The sequence below is a fragment of the Notothenia rossii genome (genome assembly GCF_949606895.1).
Source record: "Notothenia rossii genome assembly, chromosome: 3".
Taxonomy (NCBI): Eukaryota; Metazoa; Chordata; class Actinopteri; order Perciformes; family Nototheniidae; genus Notothenia; species Notothenia rossii.
In genome coordinates, this window is record NC_136901.1 from 85,279,280 (window position 1) to 85,306,923 (window position 27,644).

At 39.3% G+C, this 27,644-nt stretch overlaps 1 protein-coding gene across 7 annotated transcripts in view; it reads right to left on the bottom strand.

Annotated features, from left to right (window-relative positions):
* Positions 1–363: 363 nt before the first annotated feature.
* Positions 364–27,644, bottom strand: part of lingo2 (leucine rich repeat and Ig domain containing 2) — a 227,487-nt gene continuing 200,206 nt past the window's right edge. For all 7 annotated transcript variants that reach the window (XM_079669735.1, XM_079669730.1, XM_079669734.1 and 4 more), the window contains one exon: positions 364–3,320. In XM_079669735.1, the coding sequence (XP_079525861.1) occupies positions 1,467–3,308 (1,842 nt within the window). In that variant the 5' untranslated portion in view covers positions 3,309–3,320 and the 3' untranslated portion in view covers positions 364–1,466. The remainder of the gene's footprint in view (positions 3,321–27,644) is intronic.

Genomic DNA, 27,644 nt, shown 5'->3' on the forward strand with positions numbered 1-27,644 from the left:
TTCTAATGTACATATAAAGACGGAGAAAGTAAAGAATAAAGTGTATGTTTAAATGTTAGCACCCCCCGAGGAGGCGCAAGCTCTTACGTTGAGTCTGGATACATTCTAATTCATCAGTAAAGTTCGGGTGCCATCGTGTGGCCTTCTGTAGGCATCGTACTTGCTTCGGCTGTTGCTTGGCTGTTGACCAAGTTCGGGGCCATCTTCGTGCGAAATTCACAATTCCATATTCGTGTGTCCATGTAGTGTCAATTTCAGGACAGTGTGACGCGGGCTTTAATCAATACTACATGATGTCTATGAGTGAGGCTGAAAAGAAGAACACTTCATTAAGTATTAGCCATTTAGTCAGAGTCATTTGTACAAATACATCTTCTTTTATTTCACGTACATTTTTTTTTTTACTTTTACGTTGAAGTTTTCACAATCTAAATGATTCAACAACAAAATGAGGATCTACCACAACAAAGTCCAAATTTCCTACTGGGAAAAATTATGCAAATGTCACTGTAGTAAAATTGACACATGTATTTTGCTAACCAGCAAAGGTACACTTAAAGTAATAAAAAAAGACAAAAATAGGACAAAAAGGTGGTTCATGTACGTACTTTGACCAATCAAGTCATGAGGATCCAAGTGGTATGTTAGATTCTAAACAGTGTTTGAGGACTGATTTTTGTAAATCCTCAACATTTTTCATAAATAAAATCTTTTTTCTTCATTTTCCATTGATAAATAATATATATTTATTAATATAGGAGTCAATTGGGGGAGCAGGGACGAATAAGGACCCATAGAAGCCCTTCCTGAATCCATGGAAACTTCAAAAGTCTGAAGAATGTTCTTGCTGAACGAGTGGGGTATATCAATTTTGGCTAATGCATCCCATGAATATTGCTATGAATAGTTCTTTTGAATGAATATGTACATACATGTACACAATGAAGCATTAGGTACACATATGCAAAGTATTGAACATAGGAAATGATGGACTGTTTCATTGATTTGTTCAGTGAATAAGCATGGCGCAAGACTAAACAAAGTAGGTTAATATCTTAAATACAAATTTGTACTGTACATGGTTCAGCCAAGTCTGTAGATCCAACCCAAAACTGAAACGTTCTTTTTTTTTTGGGCATATAAATTTCAAAAAGCTGATAAATGACACCTGTTCCCTTTAGGTCCCCATAGCGTCAACAGTTTTCACTCTTTTATCCACGTTGAAGAAGTTGCCCGCTGGCAATTTTGTATCGGAATGTCCTACTACGACTTTAGGATTTTGAAACACAGTTTCCAAGCACAAGGTCAATATCCAGTGATTTAAGGTACTGCTCATCTTGATAAGATTCCCCAAATATTTTCACTACCACTCTCCCCGCAAGAATGGAAGTTCAGTAGTCTTATTTTCCAAAAAATACATTGTACTTTGGGCATTTCCACAATCCAGAATCTTGAATTTATAAAAGTCACATCATTTTCATGTTAAAACGACGACCACCAGCTTGTCCCTCTGCCGAGTCAACGTTAGTACCATTAGACTTTGACCGAGGCACATATTCAACGTCTATGTTGTTTTTATGTTTTCCTTTCCCTCTGCTCCAAACGAAAAGGAGCAGGAAACAAAACAAGACCACTCCCAGGAATGTGAAACAACCCATTGCAGTGGACACTAAAATAGTCTTTAGGTCCAAACCGAGGGTCACACCGGTCGTCCCGTTGGCAGTGCTGTTGCTGGGATCTGTGTAGTGCTGGGTCCTGTTAGCGTACAGCGATCCCAGGCTTTTCACCGCCAAGGATGTCATCAGGGTGTCATTCCCAGCACTGTTGGAGGCGAGGCAAAGATACACTCCGCCATCTTGCACCTCCGCTGACTTGATCTCCAGAGTACCATTGTTGTGGACGGTGACTCTTCCATGGCTCCTGCTTGTCAGGACTCGTCGCCGTGGGGACATCCAGGACACAACGGGCCTGGGTTTCCCTTCAGCACTGCAACGCAACATGGCCTGCTGGCCCTCATCCACTGTGATGGTTTGTGTTTTATTCTCACGGATTTTTGGCTTGGTACATGTCACGTAATAAGATAGGAGCGTGTCCTTAAACTCCTGGAAAGGTCTGCCACGGTTACCTTCAGGCGTGCTGCACTCCGGCTGCAGTTCCCCATAGAAGATGGAGGGCCTTTTCTGTAGGAGCCACATGAGACGACAGTCGCACACCAAGGGGTTGTTGTCAATCAAAAGAGCCTCCAGGGCCTCAGGAGACTGAAAAACACCTTTCTCCAGTGTATCCAGTCGGTTGTGAGAGACATTGAGGACTTGGAGCCCCCGCAGGCCCTGGAAGGCATACGGTTCAATGGTGGTTAGCTGAGCTCCAACCAGATGGAGCTCTTTAAGCCGAACCAGCTCCATCAGCATAGCACCTTCAATGTGCCTAATGCGGTTGAAGGACAGGTTGAGGTGGGTCAGGTAGGGCAGATGCTTCAGGGCTTGGTAAGGGAAAGAGGACATGTTGGTGTTGGTCATGGACAGAGTGGTCAGGTTGAGGCCATGCAGGGTATTGGCTGGCACATGGTCAAGGGATGGCCAATTATCAATCTCTAAATGCCTCAGCCGGAACAGCTTTTTGAACGAGTAGGGATGCAAAGTGCTGATGCTGAGGTATCGTAGATGGAGACTGACCAGGTTGTGCAGGTGGGAAAGGGCCTCAGTGGGTACAACAGTAAGGTTGCACCTCTCTAAGGTGAGCATCTCCAGGCCTAAAAGTCCACTGAATGCACGGTGAGAAATGTAAACCAGATCGTTGTCACCCACTTCCAAAAACCTCAGATTGTGCAAGTCCTGAAACATGTAATCCAGAAGGATGACAATTTTGTTGTCACTTATATCCAGTCGGGTAAGATTTGTCAAGCCTGTGAAGACGCCCAGAGGAATGAGCTTGATTCGATTGCTCTTGAGACTGAGAGAGTGCATGGTAAACAGGGCGTTAAAAGCTCCAGGCTCAACGTAACTGATAATATTTCCACTGAGATCAAGTTCCTCAAGCCCAGGAAAGGCAAAAAAGTCATCAGGGTTGATCATTGTCATCTTGTTCTTACTGAGGTCCAGGATCCTGGTTTCCGTGGGGATGCCGTCCGGGATGGTAGGCATACGCTTGCGGTGGCAGACGACTGCCTTGGTCTGCGCCGAACACTCGCAGCGGGAGGGACATCCCAGAGTGGCACCCGCGAAGACAGCCACGAGGGCCAGTCCCAGGAAGGGCTGCCAGCATGAGACGACCGTGTGCAGCATGACTCTGCTCATACCGTCGACCATTCTGTCACGGTTCTGCCAGAACAACAGAGAGACAAAGAGAGAAAGGAGGGTTAGTCACTCATTGACTTTGTGTTGGCTGTGAATGAGTTGATGAAGCAAGGCAGGACGGATATAGGGGAAACATATCAAAGGTGCTTTTATGTATGGATTAGTAAAACAACAGATAGGAGTGTCCATGTCACATTCGTGCTATTCTCCTCCATTTTGTCTATGCAACTGCTATGCTCCAAATGTTTGCTTGGTATCTCTTCTCGAATAAATGAAGTGCTTCTTTCTCTTTTGCTTTTTACCATCAGTTGTATTTGTCAGTTCCTATTAGTTTTTTCTTTCACCCTCGGGATATTAATCAAAGCACAACAACAGGGCTTGTTGAAATGCTTCCCTGGTGAGCGTAAGTTCTTATTTTGATTTTCACAAAAATCAGATAAACTGTTAAAGGAACAAAAAGTGCAGCCTTTTTAGCCAATGGTATCACTTTAGGTAATATTTGGAGTGCAAATCAAAGCCAGGAAGCATATCAGGGTGACTCAGAGCCAACATGTTGCATCTCTTCTAGACATGTTTTTTTTCACACATTATTTTCTGTCTCTGATAATATTAAAACTTGTATCACACCCTTTCGCACCAAAAGAAAAAAAAATCCGAACATGCCGAAGTGTCCAAGAAAAAAAATCTATCATGGAAAAAATGTTTTTACAGTTGTTCGGTTCATGGACAGGTATGAACAAACTCAGTAACCTAGAAAACATTTTTGTATTCAACGTGGGCAGAATATTTTAAGCAAAAGCAAATAAACAATGGTCTCAAACTGATTCAAACAATTACAAAAAAAGAATTGACTAACAACATTGATTATTCTGGTAATTGAAACTTATCTATTCAAATGTATGTATTATAAAAAAGTCACTATAACAGGTATGTCACCCATGTCAAGTAATTTAAATTAGATAAAAGTCTATAATTTTGCTTCATTGTGATGTTTTGTTTTGCATCCACTCTCTGTTTGTTCAGGGTGGCAAGGGTTCAGCTTGCTAAAGTAAACACCATTAAATAGCTAAACTAAGGAAATTTGTATTCAACTTCATCTTGTTATATGTGCATGTGTTTGAATAAGATGAGTAATATCGGGGTCGTTTGTAGATAGCTCAAATGAATATATGCTTTCATATAACCTAGGATAAACATGTTTTTTAAATGCAATTAAATAAATACATTTAGTTGTTCTGCCATTCGGGCAAATGGTTAAATTACACCTTCATTTAAAAATACCAATATCTAACGTGTCAGGCTTTAGAGGGTTAAAACACAACCACGTTCTTATTCTATGTACTTGATATGCTGTCTTTTCATCCATAAGCTTACTCATATACATATCACATAAGCACCTGCTCATATATTTCACATGCGAACATGACGATGAGCACATGTAAGAACATAATGCACTGCTTGCCACAAACAGACTGCGTGAGGGGTTAGAAACATTGCAAAGCATCCCTGCCTCATTTGGTGTGTCATGGGCTGTGCTAAATTTAAACCATGAGAGGAATAATCTGAATTTCTCCTCAGGCTTTTTCCATGCGAACAGATTATGCGACAAAGATAATATGATGGCATACCCCTCTAAAGAAAACACATATATGTACCTAAGAAATAACTTGAAATAGTCAAACTGAGGAACATATGAAACTATAAATGTCAAAGAGGAACGGCTTGTGTTTCAGGAGATACAATGCAACTATGTGCACAATAAAAATACACTAAACTGTTTTCATTTATTAACAATTGAATAAATGAAATATGGTTTTCTTTCAAAATGGAGTCAAAGCATACATGCTATGTTATCAAGGTCTAGATCATGGGTGTCTAAACTTTGTTCACTGGGGGCCACAAACAAAAAAACATACAAAGGGGTAAGCCCCTCACTAGAGGTGAGGTTATTGCCTCATAGGTTAAATTATAATTCAGCAAAATCAATCAAATTTAGGTCAATTATGCTTTCTACTTGAATATGATTTAAGAAACATCACAAGTCTCCAATGGGTTTCAGTTATCCTGTTGCAGCTCATTAAAACAGAAGCCCCAGATTGCTTATAATAAGGGGAAATATGAAGGGTCTATTTAAAGCTTGTTATGGAAATAAAACAAAGATTTGTTAGAACATGTTCTCAGCTCTTATTGATTGAATGTATTTGAATAGTGGGCGTATTAACACATGAAAACTACTGTGTAATATAGGCTCACATATATATTTAAGAAGTACAATATAAGACAAGCACGAGTTTCAGGTGGGATATACCATTATACTTTAAGAATTTGGGCCAATTAAAAATGGACAACAGGCCACATTTGGCCCCCGGGCCGTAGTTTCGACACCCCTGGTCTAGATGGTAATTTTCTCATTTTGTACAGCCTTTATGCGTGTCATTGGTCTGACATGTTTTTCTTTAAATATGTATGCGTATTGAAGGGTCTGTATCACGTGTTGGCTTGTGTATTAGTTACTCATGCTCATTGGTTTTCCCTTTTTCTGTGTCTTTTTCCAGCAGAGTGCTAGAAAGCTGCATTCCTTTGTAGATAGCAGTACTGTATGGTGCATACAGTACTGCTCACTAGTTAAACATTATGGAATATTCATTGACAGGTTCAAGTGTTGAACAGCTTTCTAATGCAGATTATTAGTGTTGCAGAGATTCATCTTTACCCATTCCATCAAAACCATTAAATATAATAACATTCATGCACAAAACACCTTTCATTCTGCAAAACAATATTGGAAAACTTGATTTGGGTTTTAAAGATTGCTGCATTTTATATTTTAACGGGCAGGTTTCATGTATTTTAGATTTAGCGTCTAACCATATTGTGTATAAAAAAAAATCTCAATAGATTCTTAGTAAGATAACAAAACACACACTTTTATTAATAATTCTGTATCCTATTTTTGTAGTATAGTTCCTGCTTACGAAGTGTATACGCATTGAAAATGAAAACAATTCACAATGGTATTCGGTGCAGGAGTCAACAAATCACCTTGTTTTACATACTAGTTCAATCAAATATTTTAAGAAACACATAGCGCACACAAACACACACACACACACACACACACACACACACGCACGCACGCACGCAGACACACACACACACACACACACACACAAATTGCAGCAGCATACAGTATGATTCCATGGTTTACTAAGTGGGTGTCTAATCAGTGTAATGATTGGGAGTATTTGTAACAGTGTGTAATCAGAGGGAGAGTGAGCCTGTGCTGTGACCGCCCTCACCTGGGCAGCAGCTTCAGGAACAAATGCTGCACAGAATTAGGCAGCTGCCCCAGGGGAAACTTGTGCAAATAAAATCCCAACTATCTGCTCATGTGCAGTGGATGCCTCTGAGTGTGTGTGCATCTCACAGCCGAGTGCATTGCTTATTCTTCAATTTTCTTATAATGTCCTTTATGATTTGACTGTTAACAACATGTAAGGAATGTATTTCATGTTATTGTGCTGGTTCACAGTGTGCTGCTTTAATCATTTTCTATTACAGAACCACTTGGGATGTTACCATGGCTTTTGGCCTTGAAGGAGAACTTGCTTTTAGCAGTGTAGCATTTCTGTAAACATCTCTGATTAATACGGATGATTGGCATAATTTAGACAATGTGACCTCAAGGAAAGAAAGTTGTAGCAGAATGAATACATTATGCTGCCTAAAACAACATTCTGTACTTTCATGTTCAACAATCAGATAGAAGAAGAAAAGGTAACCAGATTATCTACAAAAGGAGACCATCATTTACTGCCACAAATTAAAATGGATATATCTCTCAAAAATGTATAACTTTACAATCAAACAAAAGCTTCTGTCAGCTCCGGGAATACAGTGAATACCAAAATATTGACCTTCAGGTAGATTTTTCAGCATTTTCCCCAACATTTCACTTTTTTCTCCTTAATCTGGAAACTTCTGGTGACATTCAGTAACATTCCTGTAATGACAGAACTATTCCAATGCACATTGAGATACGACTGAGCAGTGAAGGTGTTTCCATAATGTGGCCCCTGACCCACATTAGTGCAGGGTTGGATCCTGAGAGGAGGAGGATAACAGCTAATGGTGTCTGACTCAGCATAACTCAGTGAACAGGGGTGCTGAGGTCGCCTGCGCAACGCCATCATGCCGAGCATATGTACACAAGTGGCCCAATATGAGCCTCACACTTACATAACTCTCCAGACTATTAAACACCCATTTGCTCCTCCGCTATGGAGAATGTATGAGAACATATTTGTCTTAGCTCATTTTTAATGCCCATGCAGTTCTCTATTCCCAAAGTCATTTCCATCTGAAATGCTAAAAACATGCTCCATCCCATGATGCCGCACTTTACTTTCAAACACAGCCCGGGGCTAACTAGTAAGAGGATGAGTCGGGGTGACGTCTGTCTTTGCCAGATTGTGCGGTTATTCATGATCCCTCTTACATAAAAAAAGAGAAGATTATATGACCTCATCTTGAATCTTAATCTTATACATATGCTAATTGCAGGAATAGTTCTCTATATTTTATCAGGCTAATCTAGCTTTGACCTCGATGCTCTTGACTTGGTGTCCTGGTGAGTGAATGCTTCATGGGGGTTTATCAGAGAGAAATGGAGAGGTGAGAGAGGAGCTTCTGTTCACAGGAGATTACAATCGCTCCCCGGCAGGTGACCCACATTCATAACTGAATTTATATCAGGGTATCTTTATTTTGTGCTTTGCTGCTATACAGTAACTATTTTTGCTCACTTAATTCATAACAATGTCCCAATAAGGGATCAATAATGTACATCTAATCTAATCTCATCTAATCCAAACCAATTTTTTCTAATCTAATTATTTAACTACACCCAACACTTCCTTATATTTTTGGTACAAAGACAGCTGTAATGCTTTCCTTTTCTGTCAAAGCCCATAAAACCACTAATTACAGAGGAAACACTGCTTTTGGTTTTTCACAGTTACTAATTATTCAGCCATCTACTACCGGGGATCGGAACTGCAAATAAATTGAACTTTAAAACAAATAAGTTATGCTCTTCCTGTTTTGATTGCACTATAGTTAACACATTTGTTTGTGCAATCAAATCAAATCTCATTTACCTGGCAGCAGACGGAAATGCAAAGTGAAAGTGAGGCTTATCAAGAACCAATCAAACGTTGATTTATGTCATCATGCTTTAGCTATTAAATGCGTGCAACGTTGACAGCATAACGATAAGTTAAAGCAAAACAATACCCGTATAGTGTGCAATAATGCAGATACAAAAACAATACCTACAACAACAATGATTTCTTAACTAAATGTTTCATTAATGACAGAAATAAGAGTGATGAGCATTTCAAATCAAAAGTGTTTTTTGAAAACACTCAAATGTCGTGACAATGCAGTCGACATACAATTTAATAATCTTATGATTCTAAGCCTCACCTTAATTATTTAGTGTATTAAACAATTGCCTTTAATGGAAAAATGTAAGTTTTAAATTCATATAATCCTGTATTCTTTGGCTTGGCAACATTTTTCTAGAATACATGCATTTATCATTAAAGAATAACAGCAATAATAATACAATAATCCAGCCGTGGTTCTCAGCGTACTCTTCCCTGTAAGCTCTTCTGAGTTACATTGGCCAGAATCTCCACAGAAACATGGATATTTTAATTGGAGCAAATTAAATCAAGCAATCATGGGTCAGTTTGCTCATCAGTGACTCTTCCCCTGCCGGGCCCAGTATCTATGTTTGATTTCAAATTATTTACTTACTAATTACCCCAACAGCTCCAATAAGAATATAATTACACAACATGATAAATGAAATCACTCAATGATAGATCCGACTGTACAGGAGGTCAGCTTGTTAGACCGCAACATGATCCTGACAACGGCCAGTTTAAAGTCTGACTCGGTATGACCTGATGCGAACGTGTCGAGTCAAACCACATTATAACTTTGCCATTATTCAAGTCTTTAAAAAAAGAAATCATATGCTTTGAAATTCTTTGAATTCGAGCAGTAGAAGCATGAAACCTTTTCATGCCTCAAAGGATTATATAAGCTGTAAATTGAAGTGAAAAGATGGAAATCAAAGGCATAATACAGATTTTACGCACTAGCAATGACACCATTCGTCACTGGCCGACTTTTCAACCACTGCATTCTGTTCACGCAGACTCTCTTTAAGCCGTAATCCTGGCAAACTATTGGTTGTAAACATTTTGCTTTGGCTTTCATCTGAGGGGTAAGTTTGCACACCCCTGAATGCTCACAAGGCACTTCTTATTTTGCCCAAGTAGCTTGAGGATTTAGATAACAACTTGGCCCCTGTGCAATCAACCAATAAAAAGCCACTTGTGAAATTGGCCTGCCTCTATCTCCTCGGGAAAGGTTTTCAGACTGTGTTTGATGTGGCCCCCAGGCGCTGATCATTGCACATAATGTGATTCCTTTTCACACAGAAAAGCCTCCCCGTGTTTATGGCGGATGGTGGCAGACAGTTGCTTTCTTTACCCGGCAATTATCAACACCCCTTAAAAAGCATAATCAAAGCGTCCAACTTTGATATTTCGAGTTGGAAGACGGCTCTGGAGGAAGAGGCACTTATAGACAGAAAAGGAGGATACATTAACCCTCAAAAAAACCCGAGCAAAGCCGCAGAGGAATGGCGGCTGTGTGGGGAAGAAAGCAATAATGAAAGCAGCATTATGTGTCATCTTCATGCAGGGAGAGAATGTGCTACATACTGGGTGCAGCAGTTATACAGCAGCTCTCATGTACATTAGCATCTGACATGGCTGCCCCCCCCCCCCCCCCCCCATCATTGAGCCCAACTCATCGTAATCTAATTGGCTGTAATGAGGAATGAATAAGAGAGGACACTCTTAGAAAGTGCCAAAACGGAAGGGAAAAAACCCGACAGTGTGGACAGTAATCCTGTTATTCCATAAAAATAAAAAAAACCTTTCCCACTTTGACATAATGCTCAGCCTCCGCATGGTAAGTGTCATCACTATACAGTATAGTTATCCTTCTGGGCAATTATTTTCTTCGCCACAGAGATAGTTAACGCGACATGCAAAAGCAGTGTTTGATGTCTTAATTTCCTAGATAACTACAAAATCACAGTCCATCCTCACACGGGTCACTGTAGGGGAAAGTTATTAAATCATCATTCTATTTTAATGAGGCTTATATCTTATAATGATACTACCCTGAAGGAAAGATGTTATTAACTTGCAGGTTAGTTCACAGTCAGAGTGTGCAATTAACCCACCTTCTCAAAAGAGCATGGGGAAGTAATCAAATGGGATCATAATGAGAGGGAAGACACGGCAATGTTCTTTGCCTTATCTATTATTGAAGGGACCTTTGTAAAGGGCAGCGAGGCTTTAAGATGCGCTTGCCAAAATGCAAAATGACACTGTACTTCTTTAATAAACCACTGTCAATCTGACTTGTTTCCAACATAATGCCTCCTCAGGTTGTGACCCGGATACGATTACACAACCCAGTTTCCAAACACAAATAATTCAAAGGAGGAGACAGTAGCACTGCTAATGATATCATATTAAACATAACAGCCAAACTCTTGGTATCTATTTATCCACACAGATGGCATTTCAAAAATCTTGTTGGTAATTGTTGAGTTTTCACAGCCGTTTGAATAAATTGGATTCAGTGTGTTTAATTCATTAACACGCGTGCTGCAAGAGCAACATGATCATAGTTACATAATCAGGGGGGGTTTGGGACCTAAAGCCCATAACAGTGAGGATCAACAGCCTCGGGGCAAGAATAGACTTCTGTGCACAAATTGCCCTTCTGCATGGCTTGCAGAGCGAAGTCAAAGCTCAATTAATCCGTGTTAATTAGAGATAAACTTGGTAGATTGAGTCAGTTGCTCTTTTCCGCGACTGATAACCCCTCGGTTTAGGAAACGAGTCGGAAACGGCCGCATCAAACAGTCGGATCTCGATTTATCCCGCGAAAAAAGCCTCTCGGAGAAGAGAGTTAATTCTATGTGTTATTACAACATCTGAATTTGGAGACAATCGAGAGCTACTGGAAAAAGGTAACAAAACATGGTAATTAAATATATGAGGATACAAATACAAAAGTGACAGTGTTTTTAAAGTCTGGGGAACAGAGTGTTCATTTCATTACATTCACAAACTGAAAATAAAATAAACCCACCTATTTGTCAGTTCATTAGAGAGCAATGTGTTGAGTTTTACTGAAGTGTATTTTGTCTAAGTTAAAATGACACCCACTATCCGCTCCCATTAGACTCATACAATATGAACATTAATGCACCTTTATATTGATATTGAGGAGGTGTTATGTGCTTAATAGCAGTTAAGCAGGCTAGACGGCTCTCCAGTGGGAAGCCTTTGTTCCTTCACTATGACATTCAGGCCGGACACTTCATCTCACATTAACGAGGGCAAAGAGTTTACAAATGGCGAAGAGGACATGTTTTAAATGTAAAAGATGTGAAAAGAGAGACTGTCAGCAACTCATCTGTAAAGACATTATATGATCTGCTGTTTGGTGTTTCACATTTTGTTTATGTTTTCAAAGCAGTCTGAAATGATTAAGTATCTGATTTGTTAAAGAGTTATACCGGAGACACATCTGACATGACTCATTAATCAGCCAGGCTGCAGATATCATACCATGGTGATATACTGCATGTCGTGGCCAATAAGCAGTAAAGAGACATCTCTATGAAGTCTTTGGTCCATTATCTGTTACCTTATTTTAACCACAAGCCCAATACGTTTTTTTCTAATAGAAAACACTCACATTTAAAAAAACAGAGGAAACACACAAACACATTTGAATTGGTTATGACTCATCTTGAACTCTTTAGCAACAAGCTGCCCATCGTACAAAAAACACACGCTGTTAGCTGATAGCTAGCCGAGCCATGACAGCCCGTGGTGTTTTTATTTTACTCAAATATTATGTTGTATTACGTGATTTAAAAAAAACCATTTTAGATGATAGTTCTTAAAATGATTTCTCTATCATATCCTTTATTGTGAGGAAATGAATATCAACTGTTAGATTGTTCACTAACAATCGCTACTGCTATCAGTATAGGTCTCAACAATCCAGCATTTCAGACATTCGTTCTACCGTCAGCTGTGCTGCTGAAGTATAGTGATGTCTTATATTCTAATTTAAAATTGTTAATCATACACATTCACCTGTAAAATCCACCTGTCACAAAGCCACCTCTGTAATCAGAAATGTACATGAGGCTGACAAACATCTCTGTTGTTTCTAAAAATCTAGAACATTTTAATATTCCACCTCAGTACAAGCAGCAGCATCCACACAGCCATTAATCATGGTATACATGCAGGACTGAGATGAGGCAAACGGATCTCTCACCATCTGCAAACTAACACCACTTACTGATAATATATGCTACACATGTAGGCTTCGATGTAACATATATTCTGTTACAACAAACACTAAATATAACATGAAGCTCAATAGGCTACTCGATCCTCACAAATCAATAACCGCATATGAGACTAAAGTCCCCGTCATACGAGCATTATGCTGATATGTATATGGCTGATGCAAGTATATTATTATTAGTTATAATAATAAAACCACCAATGATTGGGTCTTACAGTAACTACTTTAAGACACATGATGTTACAGTGCACGACTAACACATCGTATGATTCAGGTTTGACATTTTTCATTTCACATTTCAGGCAATGCAACAGCGATAAGTCAGTGATGCCTGGAGGGATTTTCTTTTTTCCACCTGCTGCCTCCACAGAGAGATTAGCCCACAACAGCACCCCTGACGCTGCGAGGGATGCTGTGTTTTGCTCATGGGCACATCGAGCAGTGTGTGTACACGCATGCCAACAAAGAGACTTGAACTTGAGCACTGCAGGTGTTAAAGTACTCTCAAAATCCTGGAAGACTGCTGCCAGTGACAGGAGAAGAAGAGTCAGGCAGGATTTGAAGAACAATGCTCTTCATCTCCTCTCCTTAATCTTCTCTTTCCTTGAATGGCTTCATTAGACACTTGCATAAGACAGCCTCGAGTTTTTGCCACTGATCTCTTATAGTTCCACTGACCTAGACTGTACTTGCACTCAGCTTCTTGTCTAAAGAGCATTTTTAAAAGGTTAAGCAGATCCTCGAGTGATTTTCTTCTTTCTCTGCCTTTGAATCGAACATCCTCGAGAGATAAACTGTGTGGACTGATTAAAATGCATGTGCAGCAGCCGTTAACACACTGTGTGGGCTCCTGAGAGCCCTCGTGGATTCGCTTCTTGTCTCCTACCCCCCCCTCCTCTCCTCCTCGTCTGGACAGCCTACATCAGGTCTGAGTGGTGCAATGACTCAACCACAGGGACAGTGAAAGGTGGTTGGCAAACTCCTCTACCTCTCCACCCTCCCACACACCTCGTTCTGGCCTATATTCAACTTTAAACATTCTTTATAAACTAAATATACCTTTTGCAGATACTGCCTTGGACAAAAAAACTGCATGGTGAAAAAACAAACAAAGCATCTATATCGACAATCAGCCATAATATAGGAAGACATGTGCTGCTGACTGCACAGTGCCTCGAACAAACAGTAATACTGTGGCATAATGAAAGCATCATACTTCCTATTGCCAAAGGTCCATCAGCTTAGAACAAGTACTGCTGAAGGATGTCTCAAAACAAGGCACTGCAAACATATAATCACACAGATACAAAATGACTCCATATTCACTTCAAACCATAGTACTGTAATATTTACAAGCTAAACCAATGTATCAATCTTTGTTGGATTTGTATATCAAGCATCGTTCTGCACACTTTGTCCCCAGCACACTCACAAGAGACCTTTAGGTTAGAAGTAGTTTGTGCCCAAAATAACAGAAAACAAATGCAGATACAATTTTAAACATATTCTTTTTAAGTTACAGAAATTATTCATAGCGTTAGCTAAAAGGACAGCTCCAACATACCCATGCATCTCCGTGACGTCCCATGAGTGTTTCAGTATACAGGCAGGAAGTCTTGTACACATATCTGTGAGAAATCTCTCCATCTCTTCCCCTCAAATCAAATGCACTCACAACTTCTTTGAAATCACATTCTCTTGTGCTTTTAGTTTCTGTGAGTGTTGTGGTTGTTCCTCTGTCAGCCTCTTTGTCCTCTCCTCTCCCTCCTCTTTGGATTGCTCTCTCCTCGCCCAATCAGGAGATCTGGCCTTTGACCCCACAGCTCAATGCAATTAAACTTCTTTCAATTCTGCAGCTTGAACCAGCTCGGGAAAAAACAACGTAGGCTTACGTGGCTCTTCCTATTAGCTCTTGATTTGTTCAGGATTTTTTTCCCTCCCTCTTCTAGTCTCAATCATCTCCTGAAGTGTTTGGTGAGAGAAAAAATAATATTGTGGCTTTTAAGATGCAAGTTGTTTCACTGCGTACTGGCATTTCAAACACTGTCAGGAGAAAGCTTTATCGACTGACTTCAGAGAATCTATTGTGTATTCACCCTTCATATCCTTAATCAAACAAACACAAACGGCATCAGCAGAAGGTACAAGGATTATACAGTGTTGGTATTCTCAATCTATGAATGTCAATCTTTAACCATCAAATGGATTTCACTAGAGTTTCTTCAAATATGTTTGTATTCAATGTACTAGCATTCTTCTGCAGAAGGTTGTTTTATTACTATATTAGACAACATGTTTCTGTCTTCTCTGGAAAAACAACATAAATGGATGTTGTGTCCATTTGGAAAAGGGTTTTGTTATCTTTTGTATTTATTGTCATTGTCATTGTACCATAATTACACATTGAGGCAAACATGTTTATGGGCTGTATATAAATACAATATATTTGACTTTCAAATCATATTAAATCTTGATTTAGTTGACCACCATATACATAGTAGGACCATTGAATAACTATTGCAAAAATAATCTATGGTTTATGAAATTGAGTATTTAATGGGTAATTTGGTATTCATATATTTTCGTTTACAAATACAAATAAAGTTTTTTGTGGGTTTATCCTATTTGGTGTCCTTTGCAACATTTAAAAAACATCCGTTGCACAATATACAACAGTAATACATGGTAGACTGTATACAACAATGCAGATGTGTACTAGTGTTTATTTGCATAATGTAGAAAGCTCGGCTACCACTGCTGTTACAGAAATTGAAAATCTGGGGAAATAATGGTCACACAGTTGATTCCACTCGACCTCCCTGTTCCTGATGACTTCAGGTGAATCAAAAGGCAAAATGCAAACATAAGGTTTATGACGAGGTACCTCAGTGTTTATGTATCTATTGTTAGTGTTATTGCTGCAGCTTGCACCACGATGCAGTGGTTATTGAACTCTCATGGGACAGATCAAAGCAGGTGATTTGACTGGTTTTATAGCTGGCTGTTATCAGCCATCCGATATGTCTCTCCCATGGGATTATGGTCCATGCAAGGATCACAAAGCCTTATTGGATATTGATCAGGTCATGTGATGCAGCCGTCATAGAGAAGCAGTAAAAAATCAAATAAAAGATACAGCAGGTGGTAAAAGATAACGTCCAAATGGACCGTCCTGCTGATTCTTGTGTTGAATGCCGCAGTCAATATTGCGTTTATGGTGCTTCATGCTGTCACTTTCATTTCAAACTCTGTGGGATATGTTTTCTAAAGCTCACATCTTGTTTAGAATTACAGTGACATTGTTTGCCAGCATATTTACCCCCCTCATACAATCCTGTTTCCTCCTGAGCAGCGATAAAGAAGCCTAAATAGGAGACCGAGCTGTAAGTGGTGGAACATGAACATATGGCTGATTTTTACTGAGATTTGTGGAGTCCACTTTCACATTGTGACGAGAGCATGATAGATCATTTAAACAGCAGCAGCGTTTCTGAACCTAAAAGCGTTGACACTTTTATTTTTTAACAAAAATCAATCAATCAAAATCCTGTCTTTTATGTCAACAAATTAAATACATTTGAAAGATTATGAGCCATTAAATGATTATTTTAAATATATCACAGAAATATCGGTATTAGTATCAGACAGAAATGTCCAGTATCAGTCATGATATATTGGGACCCTAAAACATAATTGTGTTTCGATGTCTTTCTTTTAATATTAAGGAGTTATATGTATAGGAGAGGAAGGAATGGCCTTACATTGGGAATGAGACCCCTAAACAATCTGGTAAAGTTCATTTATATCATTCTTCAAAGATGCATGCTTTGATTTCTCTGGATTCACGTGTAAATGTTTCTGAACAAGCTGTATTTAAAAAGTGGAAACAAAAAACATAGTATGTATATCTCATCATTTAGGTATGATTCGAATGCTCTTCATGGTACTGTAATGGGTGATTTTTCATTTAACACAAGTCTTGTGTTAAGTATTCATTCAAGACAAAAGCAAAAACTTGCCCTTCATCTATCAATTTAAAGTTGAATGATCACAACCTACTGGGATACATTCATATTATACACTTTGAATAATTCATAAGGAATGTCTTGGGCTGTCTCCAAGTAACTTTCCCACACCTATCATTTGGATTCATGGGAAAAAGGCAAGTGGTGGGAGTAAAATGAAATGAAAAAAAATATGGATCTTTGAATTTGAATACTGATCTGTCAGAGCTGCTTGTCAAAGGCAATAGCCACAGGCGGCCTTCAGTGAACGTGCGTGAGCAGGATTGTGTCCACATCGCCGCTGGGTGCTCAGGTAATGTCACTGCTTCAACAATGTTGACTTGTGAGAACAGTAGAAAACATTGTAGCTGGAATGTAATCAAAATAAATATGTTCAAGTTGAATTAAATTGCTTTCTCCGTGACAGATTGCCTCCAGTACAAACACTGGGATAAGATTACCAGACACAGTTCAAGCAATTTTGGAAATATTTAAATTGAAGAAGTTTGTAAAAGTGCAATACTGGAAAAAAAAACAAATGTCGCAGCTGTATTAAATGATTTTTGTTACAAAGTATCAAAGCTCAAGTGTGATGCAAATGGCTTCCTCAGGTGGCTGCCATCGTTATGGGAAACTGAAACACGTTTCCTGCTCCACTGGCTCCCTTGGGTGCAACACCCTCTAATCACTGAACCACGCTGCGCTCCCTCTGGGATCTCCCGGTGTTTTTGTAATTATAGCAGCAAAAATGGCAGAATATCCTGAACAAAAAGTTGAAATCTGTTGCAAATGTCTGTTTGTGCATCAAAACCTTAATGCAGGTAAAATGACTGAATTATGATGAAGGTGATTATAATAAAAAGTATTAATCCCAGTAGGAATATGAATTATTTTCATATTTTTAGAAAAACCAATACTCCTAAGAACTTATTTGCAATAAAAACACATTTTAAATATATTTTTTATTTCTCATGTGTTAAGCTTACAGATAGTATCACTCTTTCAATTATTTTCTCTCTCTCTCTCTCTCTCTCTCTCTCTCTCTCTCTCTCTCTCTCTCTCTCTCTCTCTCTCTCTCTCTCTCTCTCTCTCTCTCTCTCTCTCTCTCTCTCTCTCTCTCTCTCTCTCTCTCTCTCTCTCTCTCTCTCTCTCTCTCTCTCTCTCTCTCTCTCTCTCTCTCTCTCTCTCTCTCTCTCTGAAGGAGGAGCAGTGAGAAAGCCTTTGGATCCACCCAGGGATCCCTGTAGATCACAGCGGCAGTTTAGCTAACGATAGCCCCGGGTGATTAGTTCAAGCACAAGGAATGGAGTGGTGTGGGAGGCTAATATTTTAACAGAAGGTCTACCAATGCAGTGTGTTCAGGGTGGCTACAGTGGACTGGAGGTGTACTCCTATCTCATATTGTCAACTAGATCAAATCCCCCTAACATACTCAATTGTTCAACATTAATCAAAGAAAAAGGATTAATGTGTTAAAATCAAGACATCATCTGTTAATTGTCAAATATGCAACGTCATCCGAACCCGTGCTCAGTTTCAGAAGCAAACCAACGTTTTAAAAGTACAAAACAGTATCAGACAATACTTCTGTTTGTCAATGATGGAAAGTATATAAAGTGTTTACTACAGTTATCTTTCATTTGCTTTTGCCACTGTGCCCTAGAAACAGGGACGGCCCCCGTGCGGCCTCATTACCACCGTAACAGCAGGGGGGCTTTTGGGTTTGCATTTTTCAACACTTCTTTCACCTACATATCTGGGAGTCCCTATTCCCTAAGTTTCATGCTGCAAATCCACTCTTGCAGCTCGGTGCTTTTCCCTGTTTGGGATTGAATGTAACAACAAAGGTCATTAAGTATATATAATGTGCACCAACACACATGTCTGGTGTTAGTAGGTGATAATGCAGAGTATTTTTGGACAATTACTTTTGAAGCAGGTTGTGTTTACATGACACTCTTATCTGCAGAGCAGCGAGATCACTCTGTATTTTACCTATACATCAAAAACAACAAAGCTCACTTGTTTCACGGTTTCCAAAATAATTCACTATGCACCGGCCCCCTTTGTGCTAGTAGATGATAAATGAAGTGTATAAATGAAAGGCCAAGCGTAATTAAAAGCATTCGAAAGTTGGAAATGGATTTGATTGGCTATTCAAGTTGAATTCCATATTCCTGCCAAGTTAAATATCATGAGGGCAGCTTTGAAGGTGTTGTTGCCAGCTTTATTTGATGTTTCTCAAAATGTTATGAGCAGAGCGCTTTGGTAGCTGGCCCAGTGTAGCTACAATGTATGTAAATTCAGCAGAATCTGATAGGAGGTAAGCCCAAGTATTAACAAGAGCTCATTCAATCAATTTGAAACGGCATCAAATGTAAGCATCACTGTAAACACTAGTTTATTCAGTGTCAGGGATAAGAGTTGACATTTGAGTATTTTCAAATCAGATGCACACCAACCTGGCATAAAGGACAGTTAGAATCAGTACATTATGCAAAACTCTGGGATTTATTTGATAACAGATTGGGACTGGAAGTTTAAAAAGACATACGGCGATATTTGAAACCTTGTGTTTTTTTGACAGCCAAGTAAAAATGTATATTTTTCAAGTTAGGATTTAACTGTTAAGCACTATAAAAACTCAATATAGGATGAGATATTGTCACTTTGACACACAAGGTTGCGCAATGAAATGCAGTGGTAGTCAACAAAGTAAAGCGGTGGGCCTAGTGAATATTTTTGAATTGGCATCAGGAGCAACATAAACAATGCTGTGGTAATGGGCGGCATTCCTATCATAAAAATAAAAGAAATCTAGGAAACATTATTATTAGTTGCAGATATATCAGTATTGGTGCACATGTCTGCCGAAAAATAACAAGAAATTCATGCAAAACTACAACAAATTTAAAAGTAAATTAACAGTCTCTCACTTGCCCACCAGAGAGCACTTACTGGTAAAATCATCTCTATCATTCTTCAAAAGATGCATACTTTGACGTTCTCTGGATTCATGTGTAAATATATCTGAACAAGCTGTATTTAAAAAGTGAAAACTAAAAACGTAGTATGTATATCTCATAATTTAGGTATGATTCGAATGCTCTTCATAGTACTGTAACGGGTGATTTTCTTTTACCGCAAGTCTTGTGTTAAGTATTCCATTCAAGACGAAAGCTTACTTTTATTTTGGTTTATTTTTTATCTTAACAAGTCCTAGATATATTGGTCATCCTTTTAACATTTTAAGTTATATATGTTAGCATTGGATTAAAACAAATTAAGTGTCAGCTGCGCCATACTAACACACATTTCTTCAAGTACTTGTTTAAGTCAATATTACACCAATTATAACAGTATAAAGTGCACCTAGAAACCACCATGGAAAAGAGAGGAGCTTTTTAAAATGTCTAAAGGCAGAGGACTCAAGATAATTTGCTGACCAGTTTTGCTCGGGAAACTGATTTTGAGTCACACTGAAGTTGCTTTGTGGGTTTTTCTTTTCACTTCTCACAAACACTTCTTCACATTAAAAGTGTATTGCCACCTGCAGACCTGGGGCGGGTTTAATCAAAGGTCTGTTTGCTGAAGATAAGCACCAAATGAAACTCCACTGCAGAAAGACCCCTTTTGCAAAGAAATCATTAACATGGCCATTTCTCATGGCACCTCACCATTCTCTCCCGAATCCCAGCCTCCTGCTTACTGACAGTGTCTACTTAACTTAATGACTTCTCTGACTGCTTCCAGGTAAGTGATTGGGAAGTGTATAATCTTTTAAGAGGGCTGAAAGGTAACGCTTAGAGGCGGGAACGGCTAATAATGTTTTATTATGAAAACAGATTAAATTAATCTTTGGATTAATCAGTTGCTCTATGGACTGCCTTGCGAGAATCTTATTATAGTTTTCTAACAACCCTGCAGGTTGCAGAAAACTGCTGTCCACACATTCCTTAAACCACGGCCATTTTATTTTTTTATTTATACCACATTTCTACAGTGATTTATGTTTGGCTGCGATTGACTATGCTCATTGTTGAAAAGTGTTTTCAAAGCATTTTTATAAAATACTTACCTGCATTAAAAGTGACAGACGCAGTATTTGAGGTAAACTGCTGCTGAGGGAGGACATGGTGCCTGAGTTTTTCGCTTATCTGCCAAAGCAGCTGTTTTTAAAAAGCAGCCACACCTTAAAGCCTCTGTCTGGCCAACCCTACATCTCACAGTCTGTCTGCCACCGTCTGCTGACAATATCAGTGCTTTCCTCAATCCCCAAACTCACACTTCTTTATTTAAACTCCTTATTCATACAACATTTAAAGGTGCAAACAGATGTGTGTGAGACACTCAGACTGATTTACACTTGAGATATTCTGTTTACTTCTAAAACTCAAAGTTTCTCCCGCTGGCAACTTCAGTCATTGACCTTTGAACACATTCAGAAAGTGTCCATACATCTCAGGAATATATCTCTCGATGAACTTGGTGATGGATGAGGATCTTGGCACTGCAAGTTAAAAGCCAAACACCAAGGGCAAATGTCCTCATCACTCCAAAAAAATTGCAAGTCTAGTATGAGTAAGAAGTTCTTTAGCAGCGTGCAAGGTTATATTTCCAACGCTGAGATTCATATTTATCAAATACAAAAACATTTAGAACAATTTATAAAAAAAAAGAAAAGGTAAGTGTCACCTGTATTAATCTGAACCAAAAGTAAGCTTGGCCCTGGTCTTTGAGCAGCAACAACAACATTAAAAATAGAACGAGACAGTACAATTGTACTACTGTAATAAAATATTAATATTAAGGCAGCAGCTTACTAACGAGGTGAATGCTATTATGCAAGAAATAAGCCAAAATCCAGCTAAAAAGGCTTTTGGGGTAATGTTGAAAAGACCATGCCCGCAGATATAATACTGAAGAAAAATCCTGTTTCCTATGAGAAATGAGAACAGCGAAATAATGGTCACTTTCAATTTTTCATCTAGAATGGAGAAGAGCTAAAATGACCTAATTATGCAGAGCTAAGAGGACATAGAGGAGTTAATAATATGTCACTAATCCATCAGTGGCCACCATTCATTTGATTAATATTATTAACTAAAAGCCAGAATTGGGCCAGTGTGGTAACAATCAGCCAGTAGCTGGTTTTCAGAAATCCCCCCCTTTTAAACCTGACGTAACGGTTTAAAACTTAAATGTTGTTATTTGTTATTTATCATACTGGGAAATGAAGCTATGTCTACATCAGACTGTTTTTGTTATTTCACTTGCACTGTATACTCTCCCAGCACATTTATAGGGATGTCAAATTGGCCTTGAATTTTATTTGTTTCAGTACTGACCCCTGTTCAACCCTTCTCATTAAGATTCCAGTGGAACACAAAAAAGAGTGGACACAAAAACTACGGCCAAAAACAGAATCACAATGTACTACTCGTTTCAAGGTGCCCCTCAGGGATGCTTCTAAGGACACTGTGTCATGATGGTAAATAAGTTCAGGGGGAAAGGTTACTACATACACTCTGGCGGGAGGGGAAAGGAAACATGATGAATCTAAGCTAGAGGGCCCTACTGTGGCCTAATTATAGTCCAGATGGTCTGAATAGGTAGGACTACAGACAATTAATTACTGTATGTCTGTGTTCTACTCACGGCCAGTATCCCTTTAAATGGGTCAGCAAAACCATATCCTCTGTTCCTATTGAGTGGAATGATTGAGATTGACAGTTTGTGTCTATAAAGTGATGATTCTTGAATAGGTTATTGTTTATACATGTCAGGTATGCCTTGGTGTTTACATCTTAATACACAGCTCTACTGCCTTGATTTTGTTGGCAAAACAAATCCTCTAGGGAAACGCCATGACATTTTATGATCTTGTCTATAGCAACCTCTCTACCTTTTATCTCAACATGGTCACAGATGTTTCTGTTATGACAAAGCCTCAAAAGCTCACTTTAGGTGATCGTGACCAAACCAAACTAATGGTAATGTACACGCACCTTATTGACTTTTAATTGAGCATTAAAGAGCCCTCAGGGTACATAGGGACACGGTTGTGATTAAGCTTGGTGGATATAGGGATTTTCTGGCATTGGATTTGTAAAAACAAAGTAGTTCACGCTGAACAGAAAGTAGAGCTCTGCTTCTCCCGACAGACGTCTGACTCGTCAAACAGCAGGAGGTTTTATCTTTCACTTCAGACAGACTTGGAAACTTATTTTTTCAGCAATATGAATATGATGTGTGGGTTTGTCTTGGCTACTGGCCACCATTTTTCCCCGTGTGACAATTCATTTGATATATATCATGTATGACAAAGCCCATGGGCCCCATTATAGGATCCAGGATAGCCAAAGGGTCCTGTGAAGACACTTCAAACCTATCTTCTTCCGACAGATACAGTGCACTCGTTCTGCTTTAATAAGAGAAAAGAGCTGCCTCTCTCTTCCCATACAGAAGTCTATTTTTACTAGTTGAGTTGTAGGAGGACTTTTTTTAGATGGGTTTGTAGTTGAAAGGGGGCATTATGGAAATTAGTTGTTGTTAAAGAGAGCGTCAAAACAGCACAACAGGGCACAATCACGGAGCATGTGTGATCGTAGAGTCAGGAGTGTGAGATAGGACAACCCTTTGTAGATATAACAAAGGGGAAACATAAAGGGTTGCACTTTGCCGTGATGAGAGTAACTTGCTCTGATGTGGTACCTTTTGTTCAGGGGGCGTGATGCTATGGAAAATAGTCATTAGAAGTAAAAAGACCTGTTAAGCTATGTGTCATGTTTTTATAGACCAATAAGAGAAGTGGACATGGTACGGCAGAGCTTAGTTTAGTTTTCCTCAACAAAAGTGCTTTCAAGAGGACACATTCAATGTTTACAATACTGAGAAATGCCATAGAGCTGAAAGTGTGTCACAAGGCTGTGTTGTGCAGAGTACAATGAGTAAGTTATTGAATGGTTTTAAGACTGTGTTAGTCAAAAGCTGGAGTGGCAATAACTCTCCTTACCAGCAGGCGGGCGGCGCTAGTGTGTATTCGTCAGTCAAAAGAGGCAACAACCAGGAGACAGTCTGCGTGATACACCGAGAGAAGAAGAACAGACCGCGTGATATAAACAACAAATAGCGTGTGCGTTCCATTTTCACTCTACAACGAGAAGCTCATGGGGATTTCCCGAACCTGTGTCGAGAGCTGGAGTTCAATGACATCTCAGATTTGCCTTCTTAATAGTTTGTTTGGGTCCCTCACTTCCGTGTCGCTTCTCATGCACTGATTCGCTAGCAGCCAATCAGAGTGATTTCTTTGGCCGACAGCCTACCGATTCAACATGTCGAATCGGCAGCAGAAGGTGTCGGCACGGCCGAAAAGACACGACGGTGCAGTACACACCAATCTGAGTAGGGCGACACGACGCTCATCGACGGCCGACATTTATCGACACCGAAAATCGGCTCGGTGTGTAAGGACCTTAAAACCACAAATTAACTGCAGGTTCAGACATTTTCTTCTTTCATTAATGCACAAGAAAGCAATTACTTGTGAGCTAAATTAAGGAGTCCTGACGTCTAATGCATTACAGCTTGCTCACACCCCATGGCCTTCACTTTTGTGTTTCCACAGTGATGCTGTGATAATTCACTTTCTCCACGAGAGTCCCTTTTTTTTGCTCAGTCACTCAAACAAAAGTCTCGACTTGACTCATCAAATTCTCAAGGTGCAGCCGAAAGCAATTACAGAGCCTCTGTGCGGAAGAGCTATAGTCAAGGCCTTTTTCTTACTCTGCCCCTAATAAAGGCTCGCCTTACAAACAAGATGAATCATGCTCCTCTTTTCCTTAAGCCTCAGCACTTTGGAGAAACCTCTCAGACAAGCATCGTATGCTCATTACACAGAAACCTCACTGCTGAAAACAATCAAGGCTCAGATTTCCACACCGTTTCAGCAGAAGGAACATTAAGTCTAAAGTAAGATGCCGAAACAAGGCATACAAAGGCACATACCGTGGTTTCTATTGAATCCCTTCCGTCATTTATGTGTTTCCTTTTGTCTAATTCTGTGTGGGAACGAAATGGTTTATAGGTGTGATTCTAACACGTAATAGTAACACAAGATTCGCAGGTTACAAGGTATGTTATAATTGGGAATTCATGAAGACATGCATTTATCACTCACTGTACCGTTCTCCCCTTCTGCAGCATCCTATTACTCATCTGCTCCACATGGGCAGATGAGTAATAGGATAATAAGCTGGGTAGTATACACAAAAGTTCTGTTGTAAGATGGATGCAGATCAGTAAGGCAACTTAGAAATATGCAGGCTGTTCTGGTTTTCCAAAAAGGGCATCTGGCACCATGATGTTTGTGTAAAGTTTGGTGGTACTGGCGCAGATTTATTGGGATGACATGGATTTACTCCCATCTGTGAAAGAGTAAGAAATACTATTTTGTCTGAGCTGAAAGCCAGGGTGGCACACTTAAGCTATTTCAGGCAGCAAGGGGAGATATATATAAGCACCACTTTAAGCATTATAGATTATGAATGCTACATTAATCAAGTTTTATGAAACAAGAAAAGTAGAAATTATGCAACCTCAATAGTCTAAGTTAAGCTACCAAAGTTGTGTAGCACATTCATGAATGTACACTATAACAATTACAAATAGATAACACATCCTAATAGATTAAAGTAGAAATGACATTTTCACAGTTCCAGATTTCATTTTCACAAATCAATCCATGAAATGTTTTTTGCTGATGAAGACAGCTTCAATTGGTATTCAATGAAAAAGCAGTGTATATTGATTACCCTTAATGATGCTGATGGATTAGAGACGGAAGTATCTTACCACAGTGAGTCAGACAGTAGCTACTGATACGGGGATGCTGCAGAGAAAGCTACCGAGCCAAGAAACAGTCCCTTAGAAAGCAAAATCCACATCCTTATCCTCTGTGTTTGCTTCTATCTGAGAAAAAATAAATCTCTCCAGAGTATCACAGTTGCAGGAAAACAACGGAAAAAAAGACCGGCTGGACATTCTTCCACGGACGAAAACATTTGCTTTTGTTATTTTTCAGTTTTCTCTCATCTTCAAGGCAAGACCTGGTTAACTTGTGTACGAGAAGCACACAGACAAATAAGGTTCATTAGGTCTGTTTGTCTGCTAATACAAACGCAGGACGCTAGCTAGTTACCTAGTCTGTTTAATTAACCCCCGGAGAATTAGAGAGAGCAGAGGCTGCGATCTCAGAAGGCCTCCTGTGCTCAATCAAGACCACAAACAGCGCGTTGTATATGGCATAAACGTGTTGTAGTAAACACATTCTGGTCCCTCTGTCTAACCCTGGGGAGCTCTTAATAAACCCACAATGCACACATGACGGAGCCCTCACACAGAAAGAAGAGGAGAAGAATGGAGGGAAAAGACAGAAAAGTGTGTGAACCCTTGGCCATTAAACTGAACTCCTACGTGACATTTTAGCTCCGCTGCTCTCTATGGAGACTGTTTTGCCAAATGACGTGAATAAAACAATATGTTGTAGAGAAGTATGCTTTGTCTTTAATTATTTGCTTCACCTTGTATGGTTGTGTTTCTCTCAGGGAGAAGTGAGTTAACATAATGCAATGAGAGATTACATTGACGTCATTCAACACATAAGTAATGTCTACCATTCAATTGCTGCAAAAAACACTTTTTTTTTATTCTTGTGTGATAACCGCGGTTGTCACTGTTGTTGCTTAAAAATAGATTTTCTGTTATTTATTTGACAGGGACAATGCACAGCTCTCTAGAGTCAGCCTCAAACTTATATACATCTGTAATATATGGGCAGGAAACGGAGAGTAACATCTGTTAAAAAAGAAAATAAACACAGGCCCATGAAAGAATAACTTTAGTTAAGGGATCACTAAGGACATTCTATGATCACCTGGCCATTTAAACCAGGAGAAAGCCAAGTGTGAGCAAGATACACAAATAACAGTTAAATCATGTGTTTTTCTTTATATTCCTAAAAAGAAATATTTTCTGCAAATGTTGGGAAACATTTCTTTTTGAGACAAAAGATAAAACTGGTGAGAAAGGTAATCAATAATATGTGTCTATTAAAATACATGTGTTTTGTGAGGAAACTTAATATAGCAGGATTCTTCATGTTTAAGTAAAACACCTGTACTGGTACATCGGGAAGATAGCACTACAAATATGCAGGGGGATTTTAGCAAGTAGTGGAAAAACTTTAAAGAACATACAGTCGGAGAAATAAGGAAAAACGTCCAATCATAAAACCAAAAAGCAGAACATTAATCACCTATGGAGGCCTTCTTGTAAATCCCCACAAGGTCTTGCCCCCAAATTACCCAGGACAAAGCCAGAAAATAAATAATTAAAGCCCATTTTCTGATATAACGACCCTGAATGATAAAAGATGAGGCTTGGATGGCGGGCACAGAGCAGAGTTCTCAAGCCTTTCACGTGTAATGGATGGAGTTTTAGGGTCGGTCGGCAGTGTGTGTATAATACGTCGGCACATGTGTAATACAAGCCGACTGCTGGGGAAAATATTTCTCCAAAAGACAGGGATTTAATAAAGTTTTACATTTGAGATAATATGGTTACAATATGTTTCTGACACCAATGTACCTCTGGTCAACCGCTGAGGGATGTCTCCTTAGCCTATCACATACAATGTGTTGGAGCGTTAGCTAATAGAAGTGTTAAATAGTGATGTCATCATGTCACTGAAGTAAACAAAGGAGTCGAATCGAGGTGTTTCAGGTGGTAGGGGCGGGAGACAAACTTTCTCTGGAGATAACTTTGGGATTTTATCCTTTGCAGACAATGAAATGCA